Raw genomic sequence first — 13,350 nt, 5'->3', positions numbered from 1 at the left:
TAAAATGTGTTACCAGCAAACTTAAAAAAATATTGGAATAACGGTTATAAAAGTTATTGATTTATTTTAATGAACTATAGATACCTAATAGATACTAGTAATAATTTTTAAATGTCTTGGAAACACGTGATTTACTCATTCTAACTTGAGAACACAGCATGCAATGGTACGCATTTCTCATTTAAATTTCGTGAACACATCATACGTGTAGGCAACATTTACCATACTCAAGATTGTTTTTATTTATTATTTAGTATAAAAAAAACCGTTAAATAGAATTTAATTGCAATTTCGTAATAAGTTAAAAAGATTATAAACAAGTTATAGTGAAATATGGTATTATTAATTATAAATAGATATACACAATACCTACTATATCTAGTATTTAAATTATTCTTATAATAATTTTAATTTGTTATGAAGGTAATCAATAATTATAAACAAACTTACCTATCGCCTATCACTCATAATATATTATTCAAAATGTCTATAGGTACGTCGCACGAACATAATATAATCATAGAACAAAAAGTATTGTTAATGGGACATTGACATATTGTATTTGTTTAATATAAACAGGTGTGCTAACTAAAAATAAAACAATTATAAATATTTATTACAATATTTTTAAATCACTAATTATTATTAAGTAAAAATATGTGCACTAAATATTAGTAATAGGTGTAAAAGGATTAGTGCTCTATATACATAGCCCGTTAACTTTACGCAAGTATACCTCACCAGACAATAGTTATGTTTAATGTTTATCATCCAAACTTCATAAGTAATAATTAAAAAAAGGAAATTAAATATTGATTAATAATAATATTATCTTATCGAGAGTATTAATTACATTTGTTTAAGTCGTTGAATCAAAACTCTCGGGACCTACTAGCGTTCTCGTGTCAAATCAAACTATAGAACCAAACATTATAAATTATTTTTTTATATTATATTATTATATTAAATTATATTATCATAACAATAATTGTTCATAAACCATTGTTAAATTACGACTATATTTTGGTATATAATTATGGTTTTATTTTTGTACATTTGTACACATACAATCGAATTAAGATTGTAGTGGATTCGCATACTTATACTTGAACATTGAGATAGCAAGCAAAGTTTATTCTTATAAACCTACTAATAGTTATTTTACTAAGTCAAGGATAACGGTAGGTACTTACTTAGTATTTGTTTCAATACCGTTTGTAGTTTGTCAAGGTCAAGCTGAATTTTCCAGGTTAAAATTTCACAGCATTATTTATACATGTAATATGTTTATGATAATTAACATAATCTAATAAATCGTATTCTCATAGTCTATTGCGAAAAAAAAATAACTTGATATTCGTGGGCTTACAATTTATTATTTTAGTTTTCTATATCATCTGCTGTCGAATAATTACTGGAAAACCCTGGTACTCTAACTACAAACGCTTCCACGCATAGCTCCAATCCAACCACAATCAGTTCATCAGGAAACTTATCAACATTACCCGGGTAACCTGACCAGACGACTCAAGCGGAACTTGTGCCGTGACTTAAAAATTGTATAAACTGTAAATAATTGTAAATGCAAAGCCGCCCGTGTCTCTGATGTTAGACTTCCTGCCATGTCATTATTTACTCTTAGTTTCCAATTCCCCCATAACTATTGCTCATTGTGCACATATATGTATAGATTGTAATATTTCTAAAAAAAAAATTATCAAAAAGTATTTAAAATAAAACTGAACTCGAGTTGGGGAACTGACGATATTGCTATAATAAGTACCGTGTGTGTTGATTAAAAAGCTCTAAAAACAATTGAATGATTAATAATGGCTCAATTAATTCTTGATGACTCAATATTATTGACATAAGAATAAAAATTAAAAACTGAGCCAATGGATACACAGTATTAGTCATTTATCCCGGTTATGTTTAATGACTTTAATATAATTTTTAATCACCTATCACTAATAACTTATAAATTATTACAGCTTATTATGCTTTTTGTGGGGTTGTTATAGCGTTTAGTCTGTATGTTTTTTAACACCCCCACCACTGACCATGTTTATTAATTACAGCCTTCAGGTTACCTATAATAAAATAATGAAAAATATTTTGTATGACAATACGGACATTGTTATAAATTAGTTTTCAAAATATAAATATAAATATTGATAAATATGGTACATTTTATTTCGTCAATTAAGGTTGCTATTTTTGGGTACGCGTCTGATATGAATAATAAATTATAGCGAGTAAATATTACAATGTATACTTACATCTGTCGTTTGTTATATAGGTACTAAACGAGTTCAATGTTCATATACTATAATAATATAATGTATAATAAAGTAAATGTATGACATGATTGTAAATGCTAAATAATAATGCATTTTTACTGATATAAAATTTAAATTAATGTAACTTTCCCACGTTTTATTAAATAAGTAAACAAACGAAAAATATCGATAAATATACCAATTAATTTAAATTCTCGTTGTCATACTATTATTACGCACTATTCAAATTCTGTTAACGATTAAATTCTTGAGACACAACTGATAACGGACTAATTCCAAATTCCAAGATGACGAAACACTCTTTATCGATCGATCCATTAGTGACCGGAAAATGGGCAACGTTTCTAATCATTCAGTCTACGCATCGTATCCAAGATACACGCAACACGTTCCGCGGTGCACGAGAGGATTAATAACAATAATTTGCATCATCCAAATATCGAATTCCAGTTTTGTGGGAATGTTTAAGGTGTTTTTGGGTGGCCGATTCAAAACTGAAGTAAGACTCAAGTCCACGGATGCGTGTCATTGCGCTGTGATCACGGAAATAGAATATTATTTATACTCGTGACGGTAGCTATAAGCATGACGGACGAAAGTTGGATCGACCAAGACAAAACCAAAAGTTACGAATTTTTACTTGGTAAGTGACTCTATTTGTTTTATTCTACACGCCCGTGGTTAGGTTTGATAATGTTATATATTGATAACTTGTTCATTGCGATCTGTAGAACGTATGGCCGGAGGAAGGATGGCTGTATACATTAAGAAGTTCGAAATACTCCAAAAGGAGACAGCCAACTCGACCATGCTCATCGATTGTGTGCCTGTCATCATGGACCTGATCACGTGCGATCTGAACGTGGACAAAGCGTTACGACAGTCGTTGCTCCGTAGTCTTGTTCAAAGTCAGTAAAACAATTTTTTAAATCAGAAAAACCTCTGCTGTATGTTTGAGTGTCCCTCGTCACTCGCCAGTCGTCATTTGGGGGAATTTATAAGAAATTTTTTACTTTTGGCCCGATCCCCTACCTAGAAGTAACTAGATTACATTTTCTACCAGAAACCACCCTCAAAGTCGAATATTCAAATCAATTTTGCTGCTCATAAAGGTGACTCAGAAAAATAATACATCATTGTAAAACCAATTCACTCGTCGTTTCGCAACACGCTCAGAATTTAAAATTGTAAAATACATTAAAGTCAAAATAAAACACCAGTTCTATGTATGGAATAATAACTGTTTATATATTGTAGTGGTTGTTTCGTCGGAAAATGTTGTGCAAAAGCTCTCGGCCGCGTGGAAAACGGATGTGCTGTTGGGAAATCTGGTCCGAGTCATGCGTGAACACGTCTTGACGCAATACAAACACTATCAACTGTACACGCACAACGTGGTCACCGTGATGAAGTGTTTGGCACAAGTCATGTAAGTACGACGCACAGCGTGTGATTTAGAACTCTCGCACTGCTACGAGACTTAAATCAACTTAGATTGATACCCAAAATACCACTACCACCCCCCCCCCCCTCTCCGCCACTGTTTGCATATTACCCCTGGGACGGGCAACTGGCGGCCCACGTACCATTTTTCACTGGCCCGTGCTATATTTGAATTTAGTTTATAAAAATATAAAATGTTAAGATTTTTCTGTATTTTATTTTATTATATTTATAAAACTATTAAAATCGATATAATGTTTATCGCAAAACGTAGATATAAATTCGTATCTAGTATTGAACTATTAAATGTAAATAATATTATATTCTTTATAGAAGTTAGTTAACATTAGGTTTTTTTTTTTTTTTGCTTCCTATGTTCTCTGGCCCGTTAGATTTTCGCACATTCAAAATTGGCCCTCTAGTAGCATTGAGTTGCCCATCCCTGGCATATACTATTATGTCTTACACAAAATGAAAATGTAATATTTACACCCTGTGGTGTGGTTAAAATGTTCTTGAAATGTGGCGATTGGGCTATAATATATTAATATAGTAAAATGTCATGATCTGTGTTTTTTAATATTATGCTACCTACCTACTCGTTTTTCATTCATAAATATAAGTACGACAGTTCCCGATGTCATGCAGTTATGCTATTATAATGGACAGTTTCCTCGCCACAAATAATAAAACAATAGTATAATAAAAACATATACCATACATTTTTCTTATCGTAACTATTGTGTATACTTACATATTGTTATATTCATTAAAATCGAATTTAAAAAAACGGGACTAAAAGACGGAAATTTCAGCTAAATAAACATAATAGTATGTCATGTCATACGACATACGAATTGCTACACGGGCTCGCACGAGATAAGTGTAAAATGAGTTATAAATTCTCGTGCAGTTCACAATACTAATGGTTCTATCGTGATTTTTCCGACGCGATTTTCGTAACAAATCTGTTGTACGCTATATTTTGCTCATAAGTGCGCATCGACGAGTGCCAAACGTTTATATAATACGTTTGACTCTTGTTTAATGCCAATACTAATAATAATATTACGCAGGTACTATACTAGTACAAATTGTAGAAATTTACACATTATAGTATTGTGCTATTTTAATTCCGATAGTAGTTTATTATATTTACATTACATTAATTTATTAAAATATTAAATATACAGGTAGGCATGTAGTCCTTTTTTCTTCTGCCTATTACTTTTTTTTTAGTGCCCATATAATATGCGCAATCACTTACTATTAAACATTGGCTGATTATAATCTGTGCTTAAACTTTCAAATTTATTTCATTTTCGAGATTGGGCTTTTATTAATTATTATGTCCACGTACAATACTCTTGAAACACGAGCCGCCGTGCGTCGTAAAATTCCCGCGAATGGAACATTATAATATTTTGAATGCACAAGTTCGTATGCGATAGATTAAATGAAACGCAATTCGTATTTAAGCCCGATAAAGGTAATAAAACTTTATTCACATTGAAACGTATATTATTATCACGTGCGAATATTCAGATTTCGTATGCATTATAACAGTGAAATGACAAAAACAAATATTACATATTATTATTATAGTGCAATCGTTTTGTAATATACCGCTACTACCTATTTCTTATTATGTTTCGACCGGGTAATAGAAACCAGCTATTATTTCATACACGAGGTAATTTATTGACTTTGTGTTGGTTGGACTTTCTACAGGAAAAACAACAAAGCTAAAGAAAATAAGCTCATCCAGACCACGTACCTAGTGGGTAAGGACAGCTGCACTATGTTGGATGTTCTTCTGAAACCCATGCAGTATCTGGTAAACATGAACAAGATGTTTAACGATTTGGGGTTGCTGTTGTTGAACACCGAGGACACGGATTATGTAGGCGAAATAAAGCGTTATTTGACTCAGGTATGAACCTGTAAAAGTTATTGTTATTGATGATAAATACTTGATCGAGAAATAAATACACTATAATATTATATTTGTATTATATTTTTCATAATCATGTACGTGAATTTTGAGATCTGGTTTTTAACTTTTCAAATAATTCGGTACCTAAATATTACAGTTACCCACATTAACTCGTTGTTTTGTTTATATTAATAGGTTTTCAACAAGATTCAGAGCAAACTCGATCTTGTGTCAGAAATTATTGATCAAATTGTCAAACGATATGAGAAACGGTGCGAGAAAAACAAATCAGCCGACGAAAAATGGAAGAATTTAAAGTGAATTTTTTATTAGACATTTTCACTCACAACTATTAATTATTATCATTATAATGTTATATGTATGTAAACCATTTTATTTTTGTTTCAGAGAAAAACTAAGACAGATTTTTGAAACCACTATTGTTGCACCTTGTTCGTTTACTTTCAACTTATATTTAAATTACTATTTTCCTAACGAAGAACACATCAATGAGTATTTGAACACTTTGATTAAAACATAATAACTAATAAGGTATTATAATATTATATGGTACATTTTTTTTATTGCTTATAATATGTAGATCACTTCTACTATTATACATTTTAGTTTTTAATATAATTTAATGAATTTATTTCTGTTTAATAACAATAATACGACAACGTTTATTTTTCAGTTATACATTTAGCTTAGTAAAATGTAGGTATACGCTCAATTAAGATTTTTTAAATCGACAAATTTGAATAAACGTCGATTGTTTTATACTGCCTACTATTATTTTGTCGAATTAATCATTTTATATGACTTATCATATTCTTAACATTTTTTATACTACTTAAAAGGCAAGTAACCTTCATGGATTATCTTGTATTTTTTATATTTTTGTGTTTTGTATTTTGTATTTTTTTTTTTTGTTTATTAAAGATCCATGGCAACATGGGTTTTTACTTTTATATACTTTTATATTTAATAATTTATTATTTTTCAAATGTTTTTTTTTATATTTTGATAACGTTTTTATAATATGTTAGTATAATTTGTAAGTGTTTAATTTTAATTTTAAGTTGGTTAACGAAAAGTAACTGCATGTATTTTTGCTATTGGTAGTAAACATTGACATATTAGTACAATATATATGACACATGTTATTTGTGTTTATTATTTTTTTTTAATTTATGACAATTATTATGGCATGGGATATAAATTTAATAATGTTTTGTTATAAATCATAATCAACAACTATTAAATATTAGGTATAATGTATATGTTAATTTTTGTGACAATATACCTATATGTATTACCTAGGTATATTAAATAACGCTCGCATTTTTTATTAAAATGTAATTACTAATTAAAGTGATTGCTTAATTTTGTAAATTATCAACGTCGTTTTAGATTACGGATGATTGATTAATGAATCATTTAAATTTTTGATTTACCTAGGTAAGTAATGATGTGTTTTTATATTTTTTTATGAAAAAACTTTTTATAAGTAGTAGACAAACTTACATTCATGAACTTGGCCCACCCACTTAACCCGATTCACTCTAAAGGTATGCCAAAAGTAGCATTTAATTAGCAAATAATATCAAATTGGTTTTTAAATTAACAAATTATTTCTTCATATTTGTATATACTTAATTAATTTTTAATTAGATGCGGGTCAAGTTCAAGGGCCGGGTGTGCTTCGAAAAATTATTAGGTTTTCAATCTTGAGGATGGTTTCTGGTCTTACAATTTGTATGTTATCAGTTATTACTAATCATTGGATAAATCGGATGTTAAATTATTTTTTTATGAAGCGTCTTACTGCGAATGATCGATTGATAGATACAGATAACTAGGTATATAGATGATTTTTAGAAAGAAAAAATAAATAAATGTATTGGCCGAATAAGCCCCCAATGAACAATGATTAAATCGTCCCATCAATCTGCTGCAGTAATCCAAAATACTTTGCAGCGATGCTCGAATGATTTTTTTAAAACGATGTCCAACTCGTAGTTTTCCATCAGCTTCGCGATCTTAAGTAGTTTCTCATTAGTGAAACACGAACGAAAGTCAGGTTATACTTAGGCGTGTGTAATAACACACTTGCGTGCAACACTTATTTCATTTTTACACGTCAGATTAGATCTCGAACGTCATAATACGACTGTACAACATATATAACAAATTACTATTATTTACCGCCTATACGTGTAATAGGCGTATACCGCACACCAAACACAGCACATGATCATTCTTTTTGTAATGTATAATATTCTTTTTCTTTTTTTTTCTTAAGTTTTATTTTTTATTGACAATATATGTATTTACATAGTGCAATGATTACATTGGAGGGGGATTATTGGCGTGAAGGGGAAGTCGCCCATTGACGACACCCCACGAGAAAGTACCGATAAAATATTTTACATAATATTATGTGTGATGTGTCCAGACTGTTTGTGACCGTTTTTCATTTATCGTATACAACAGCATATTAGGTTCCTACATAAGTAAGTATCATACGGTGACTAAAGCTGCAACTGATAGCTGGTAAGCGTGTTTTACGGAGGTTGTAAGAACATGATATTAATACATATATTAAAATTTATATAGGATATTTTAAAACCTTTAATACAACATAATTTACAGTTTAAAAATTAATTAATTCTATTAACATTTTTACTATAAGGTTATGAATTTCCGTAATGAGTAACTATTCCTAAATAACTCTTTACACATAAGTACAAGCCGTGAATAATAATAATTGTGTATCTACCTATATAGTATTAAAATATGTGATAAAACTATAGGTAGGTGTAGAAGGACAAATGTTTGTTTTTTATTCGCCTTTATGATGTTATTATGCGTTAATTTTTAATAAATAACTATTCAACACGAAATTGTACGTTAAAAATGAATTTAGGTTGGTTCTGAGCAAATATACCAAACAGCTTATTCAGTTTAAAATAATGATTGCATCAACTCTTCGTTATATAAACTATCAAGTGTAATAACTCAACTTGAAATTGCAAAATTGTTATATTTATATTATATTCACTAGGTAGAGTTAAATTAGGTAAACAAGTACTTACATTAAAATACAAATATATATAGGTATGTACCTAGGTAGATTTTAATTGGTACAAAATAACAACATTGATCAAAAACACGGTTACTGATAAGGAAATAAAATAATTTATACATATTTTATACGGGTTGTAGAAAACTAAAAATGTCATTAAAATGATTTCAACCGTAGTAAATAACTATAAAATAACATGCCAGCATGTCTGTTTAAATGTCTTATATACATATATACCATTTATACCTATTTTGTTCTGTACAAAATATGCATAATATCTGTTACATAGATGATATTAAATCTCGTCGTATTAGCTGATATCGTTTGATATTTTCAAAGGTTTACATAGGGAAATAGGTAATATACTAATATAATATTGTAACACGGAACTATAGACAGCTTGTCAAAAAATATATTTTCAAAAAAATGTTTGATTTATATTGACGTATAATGTGATGTGTTATATAATATAAACTGTTGGCGGGAATCTCGAGACAATCGAAAATTCATCGAAATAACCCCAGCTTAACCTTTTTTTAAACCCCGTCTTGTTGTGTTTTGTTCGTGGAACTGACCAGATAACTTTTCCGGAAACATATTATTATAGCGGTGGGAGCCGTTTTTTTAAAGGTTCACAGAACAGCTAATACATTTATTTTAAGTCAGTGACAGTTGCTTAAGCTTAGTTATATCTTCATCAGAGATTTCGGTCATTATTTACTTGCGGGGACGCAGGGTTATCCATACTGCAACCTATTTTATGTCGCATTTCGTGCCGCTGTAATCGAATCAACTGGATAGCAAAATACTTATCACAGCGTCTACTCATAAAAATGTGTATAGGTTCACAAGTTGTAACTGCGCAAAAATTGATTCTCAACTATAAAATGCGAAACTTTTCCAACTGTACCAATATGTTATTGATATCATTTTATCGGCTATCTTCGTAGTCTGTTATGTCTTTCTACTTTCTAGTACCTAGTCTGGTTTCTTGTATACCCTAACTATCTGGATCAAGTGCAGGTAAATAAATTATGGTATATGAGAGTAATGAGACGACATATTTTGTAAAGAAAAAAATCATGGATATTTTTCCTATCTATGAATCATAAATATGTTTTTGTTAATAAGTAACCTTGACAACGAAAACCTTACGAAAAATCGGTCAGAAATATTGTATCGTGTATCCAACTCAAAAACATATTTATGTTAATATATATAATGTGTTACGTCCTGTGATTTATATTAGGTACTATTACGAAATTTAATTTTGAAAATAGTTCTCGAAACATAATGGTATATCGGATTACCAAACGAGTTGTATATAGTTAACATATTATATTCCATCAGAAAAATGTGTTTGTTAAACAACGCGTGCTGTATAATATCGATATAGCTTAATATTTGATTTTCAATGGTATTGCAGTAAATTATGTGGGCTAAAACACGTACGTATAAATGAACGGAGCGCACTATAAATTCCAATAGAGTAATCTCAACTGATAACTCCGATGAGTTATATTCTTGATTGATAGTAATCAGCCTTGGAAAATCTATGGAATAATAATATGCATAGTGTATAAAAATTAGTAATTATACATGTGCAGTAATTTACTGAAAATAAATAACATTTGAATATCTATTTATCTGTACAGTATGCTTGGTAATTATTATCGAGTTGATTATTGGTTGTATTAATCACATAATAATACTGCAATCGCGTACCTATAGTATATAATATCAAAATAAATCTTATTTTTATACGATATTATAGTTATCTGTTGAAATCACTCATTCGTTATACTATAATAATACTATGTATCGGTGATATACTGATATTAAACGTACGTAACGGTAAAAGTGAGCAACGACTACGTCATGATTTAAAGATACTTATTCCGATGTTCCAGCAATCATAAACGTATTTGAAATATTTAGCATTCGAAATTACCGAAGATATTTAAAATCTGGTTCCAGTGTATTTTAATTTCGTGTGTTCGCTACTTGTAAAATGTGTGTAGCGTGTACGAATGTATTATTTATTTATTTGACGGGCGTATTGCTCAGCTGTATAATTTTAACAATTATTTACATCAGTTCACGGAAAAACAAAATCTTAATTTATCGACAAAATAATAAAAAAATTAATTGTACATAGGTACTTACACAATTTATAATAATTACAAATTTAAAAAAAGAAGTGAGGCGCTTTACTGATACGCATCATGCGAACAATATTGCAAGACAATTCCTTCTTTATAATTAGTACTATGAACAACAATGACAAAACGAGAGTAATGTCTTGTGGAACGAGAAGGTACTTTAAAATTTATTAGAGAAAGGAGAGAAGGAGCATCAGCACTTCCATTAACCAGCCTCCGCCGCAAGAATACCAATAATTAATTAGCCTTGGATTCATAATTATTAGTGGACAAAAATCCATTATCATCCTTAGGGTATATATGCATGTAAAATATTAGAATTTAATCAACGACGGTTGCAGACGGGTAAGGACCATAATATGTGTAAATATATGCGGAATAAATTATAATAGCATTCGAAAAACGATTCTGAATGTAATAAATTAGGTTAAAATCGCTTGCGTTTTTCAAAAATGTTTGATCACTATATGATATGTAGTCTTTCCTACGCGTAGTGAATTCATCGAGAACTCTAAAAATGGCTCATTTAAAATACTGCACCGATTCTTAATTGAATGTGCGCAACAAGAGGTGTTAACAGAAAAATATTTAATATAATATCACAGCATTGTAAAAATAATACACTCCTTGCTTGGCTGACAATCTATAAATAGCTGTTTATTTAAAACGTATAATGCTTGGATAATTAAATGTAACGATGCGTCACGGAAGACGGTATGGTGTGAGGGTGGATACTGGAACTAAGGGACCAACCACAGTGGGGTACCTAGACAACGTCACAGTTATTATAGGGATGCAAAATATTTTTTTTCATTCTTGAATCATTCATATAAATCATCCCTCACAATATAATAAAACAGATTCGATACTCACTTTATACATCGACGAAGACTAAAATGTTATCATTAACTCAAATAAAGACATTACAAGCATATATGATATAATATATACATACATGAATAGGATTTCGTTATTTATGATATTGACATATTGTATAATATAAACATTTTGTTTTATAATAATTTATCGAGTGGGTGTTGCTTTATCGAAAGCCATCACTACCTATTATACCAAACAGATTAGATTTTGGCATTCAAAACGGCACGGCTGAACAACACATTAAAAATAACTCGTGTCTCTAAACGCTATATAATGCTGATATAGCGATATTCATTTAAAAATGTCGCCACGAAAACAATATTGTGTTTGATTTTGTAGCTTAATTTTCGGTTCCCTAAACGTAAATATCGTTGTAGCGCGTCGTGATAAATTAGGTATATCGGATAAAACTCGTTTTAATCATCTCTCTGCAATGGTGCCTATAATACTATATTATGTTATGCTTGTGCGTATGAACAAATGTCCGAGTATTATATTATATACATATATTACGATCTGACGATTTTCGTCTTACACATCATATAGGCATTACATTAAATTATACCGGATCGATCGTATAATATATCGATGAAATACCTAAGCGATTTAAATAATAATAGTAATAATAAAACAGTCCAACGACGTCACACCCAGATAATTTTGACTCTCTGTTAGCCGAGTAATAAATCTATAATTTGTTGGCAGTAGTAAACGATTGCGGGCGGGAATAATTTAAAAAAAAAACCGTCTTGAGACGCCAATGCCGCCACCGCGCCTAAAGCGATCTATACCGTAACGATATTTTTACACGACTCTTGTGTGGTTATCGGTATAATGAGATCAAATTGTGTTCCGTAAAAATATCATATTATATTATTATGCTATGTCTTATATACAAATATATTATGTGCAATATATAGGTCAGCGGTATCTGTACGTTTTCGGAGGTTTTCACCAAATCCTTAATGTTGTAACTTGTCCACCGCCAGCTATAAAAACGTCCGTGTTCTGGTGAGAAACACGCTCGGACATTCTCTCGTGTGTAGTTTTAGTAGTATAGTAATAATTATACATATATAATAATTATTATATAGTCTGGTAATTAACTATATTTTAGCCTTTAATCGAATTGAGGGGATAAAATGTCGAAATAACGAAAAACCAATAAATACAAATTAATAAACCGGCTTCTCATATTTGGACATTTTGGGTGGCATAATTAAATTACAGACTGTTAAAAATAATTTGATACTTAATACCTTCTAAGCAGACCGATGAATATATCAGTTTTACAATGATATGATTTTTTTAGCGCTTGAAGTTTTCTTTAATAAGGGGAAATACAAATACTTTAATCTTCAACTTTGAGGGTGGTTTATTGTAGACAATTGTATCTGGTTTGTACTTTGAGAAGGTCAGAAGTTAGACTCCCGAATACTTTTCAAAATAATCAGAAAAATAGGATATCGATTTATGTAAAATCCAATCTATGTTTGTAACACAGAAAACTAGACAAATTAATACAACGTTCTTCGTAAGTTA

The 13,350-nt window shown here is 30.0% G+C and overlaps 1 protein-coding gene across 1 annotated transcript; it reads left to right on the top strand.

The window, feature by feature from the left end:
• Positions 1-1,283: 1,283 nt before the first annotated feature.
• On the top strand, positions 1,284-6,780 carry LOC132950696 (uncharacterized). Its single transcript, XM_061022234.1, has 6 exons — positions 1,284-2,943; positions 3,032-3,208; positions 3,558-3,729; positions 5,475-5,676; positions 5,875-5,996; positions 6,088-6,780. Exons 1-6 carry the CDS (start codon positions 2,886-2,888, stop codon positions 6,218-6,220), a joined length of 864 nt encoding a protein of 287 aa, XP_060878217.1. The 5' UTR covers positions 1,284-2,885; the 3' UTR covers positions 6,221-6,780.
• The last annotated feature ends 6,570 nt before the right edge of the window (positions 6,781-13,350 follow it).

Source organism: Metopolophium dirhodum, chromosome 8 (assembly GCF_019925205.1).
Source record: "Metopolophium dirhodum isolate CAU chromosome 8, ASM1992520v1, whole genome shotgun sequence".
Lineage (NCBI taxonomy): Eukaryota > Metazoa > Arthropoda > Insecta > Hemiptera > Aphididae > Metopolophium > Metopolophium dirhodum.
This window is presented reverse-complemented; position numbering and strand designations above follow the sequence as displayed.